Below are 2,527 nucleotides of genomic sequence, written 5' to 3'. Positions count from 1 at the left end.
GTTTTGACTTTCTTGTGTTGAGTTTGCAGTTTAACTTAAAAAGCACTAAACTTCCCGTGTATCTTCCCAGAAACATAATCTTCAATATCCTTCCATTGGTAACAAGGAGCATAAGTCAGAGTTTTTACTCAGAGTGGGCTGCCCCGCTGTGTGTAGTTCAACACGTCCCCTGCAGTGGGCACTAGCTACTATAGATACCACCAGAAATGAAGGCGTGTTATACTTTTAGGGGCCCAACGTGTGTAGGGTTAATAAAGGAAAAAAACAGAGGGAGAGAGAATAAGCAAAATGAGGAGAGAGGAGAGGCAGAAACTACACTATTTTATAATGAAGAAAGAAAAAGAAAAACACTAACCTCAATTGCAGAAAACAAAAAGAGTTGCCCGATCAGGGAAGAGCATTCCGTCTGTGGCCAGCCACTATACACGAGCATAGAGGACTGTGTCTAACATTGACTCATAAAAGAGGCAGTAGCCCATCCACTCACTGATGATTATATCCACTTTCCTCTACTGGCAAGTTACTTCTTCTACTTTGCCCTGAATTATTTCCACGACTGTAACAAAAAAATATTAAATAAAGATAGCACAATATAATTATATATATATATATAATATATATATATATATATATATATATATATATATATATATATATATATATATATATATATATATATATATATATAATAGATATAGATAGGTAGTTAAATATATACAGATAGTGATAGAAAAATAGACAAAGATAGATACAGATACAGACATATAGGCAAATTTGTTTACATTTGCAGAACAGACATATTTGCACTTTGCAAAAACTGAACTCACCATTATCAAGATTATTAGCAGTTACAATTTTCTTAGCATGTTCTACAATATTTGACATTTCAATCCCATAAACTTTGGCAGCACCAGCCTTCGCAGCAAACATGGACAGAATGCCTGTACCGCATCCAACATCAAGAACAGTCTGAAATAATGTTTTTATTTAACATACATATACAACAGAAAAGATTACTGAACTGACTATGCACCATTAAAAAAATTAAATTAAATATGCCTATTCCACTGTAGCACAATGGTACAAGTTACAGATTTCATAAACCATTACGTACAAGGAAAAATATATGGTCAAAAATGCTAGAACATCACATGACTATGAGAAAGGTAATGGGCCAGAGCTGAGAATAATACTCTAAATTTGCAATGTACTTCAGTTGCTTCTACTAAATATATTGTCATCCTTAAATACTTGTTCAAGATATGAGACAATTGATAAATTACTTGCTATGGTGTCATGAAGGAGAGTAAAGAATATATTTGCCTAAAATAAAATATGGCCTGCCATTTACAAAACAAATAGGCCAAAATACTAAATGGAATTACTAAATACTAAAAATAAGAGCAATCAGCCTGAATCACCAGCTCAAAAAAGTGAACATTGAAAAGATGGCAACCTGAACAAGGATCTGACTTCAATAACAGAATATCAAAATTCAATATATATATTCAACCCATAACTTACCTTGCCTTTAAACAAATGTCTGTTGTGGTACATTGCATTTCGGTAAGTAAGCGTTCGAACTTCATCCTTCAACATTTCCTGTCAAAAAATTATTCTTATGAGATCCAGATTATCAGAACAAATGGAGCACTGGTATGATCAACATGACAAATACAATTATATGCAAACAAACACTTCTAGAGGAGCATTACACTTTAGTTAACTTACTTCATGGATGCCAAAGTGAGCATACGAGTCAAAATAGTAGTCCTTTGATGTCATTTCATCAATGGGCATTTTTTCAACCTTCTCCTTTTCAGTCTTATTTTCCATCTTGATGATATCTCCTGCTACAATCTGAATGAGAAAAAATGATATTACCTTCCTGCTAAGTTACAGAACCAGTAATCCTACTATACATGTATATACATACACTCATGTACATACAATAGCAACAAATCTAATGTCATTATAAAAAAAAATAAGTTACTGCAGTTTTAAAACAGTTTCAAGTAAAGTTTAGTGTATTATCATACAATGTGGATAATTTTTCATATGTGGACACTTGCCATAACATGCCCTGTCACAGCAATCTAAAATTCCTGTGACTGGGCATGTTCGAGGGGAAGGTTAATGGGGGGGTCTGCACACAACACTCCCAGACAAATTGTCTTTATCTTGCCATACATACTGAGGGAGAGCTGAAACTTAGGGGGACCTTTATTTGTTGGTGTCCTCCAGATTATTTCTTGCACCAACGAATAAAACTCCCTCCTCAACACGAATATTATCTCAAATTTACCCTACCTTAGTGCACCATACCATAACGATTGACCAAATGTTGGTAGACAGCATGTGTCTTGCACATATAACTGTACTAGGCTTTAAACAATTAAAGCTTCAAGATTTTTGCTTAGATGAGCATACAGTTTTACATATATTCATTTACCTTATTTTACCTTAACGTCTGTGCTACTACTTTCCATTTATGCTCCTCATATATCCATTTTGTGACAATTTTAAA

At 33.8% G+C, this 2,527-nt stretch overlaps 1 protein-coding gene across 1 annotated transcript; it reads right to left on the bottom strand.

Annotated features, from left to right (window-relative positions):
• Positions 1-446: 446 nt before the first annotated feature.
• On the bottom strand, positions 447-1,890 carry LOC119570410 (protein arginine N-methyltransferase 1-like). Its single transcript, XM_037918158.1, has 4 exons — positions 1,732-1,890; positions 1,525-1,602; positions 828-969; positions 447-556 (listed from the first exon to the last, which is right to left on the bottom strand). The coding sequence occupies exons 1-4, from the start codon at positions 1,834-1,836 to the stop codon at positions 510-512; spliced, it is 372 nt and encodes a 123-aa protein (XP_037774086.1). The 5' UTR covers positions 1,837-1,890; the 3' UTR covers positions 447-509.
• Positions 1,891-2,527: the final 637 nt, after the last annotated feature.

Source organism: Penaeus monodon, unplaced genomic scaffold (genome assembly GCF_015228065.2).
Source record: "Penaeus monodon isolate SGIC_2016 unplaced genomic scaffold, NSTDA_Pmon_1 PmonScaffold_2619, whole genome shotgun sequence".
NCBI classification, from domain to species: Eukaryota; Metazoa; Arthropoda; class Malacostraca; order Decapoda; family Penaeidae; genus Penaeus; species Penaeus monodon.
The sequence above is the reverse complement of the archived record's forward strand: the minus strand, read 5'-3'. Positions and strand labels throughout refer to the sequence as shown.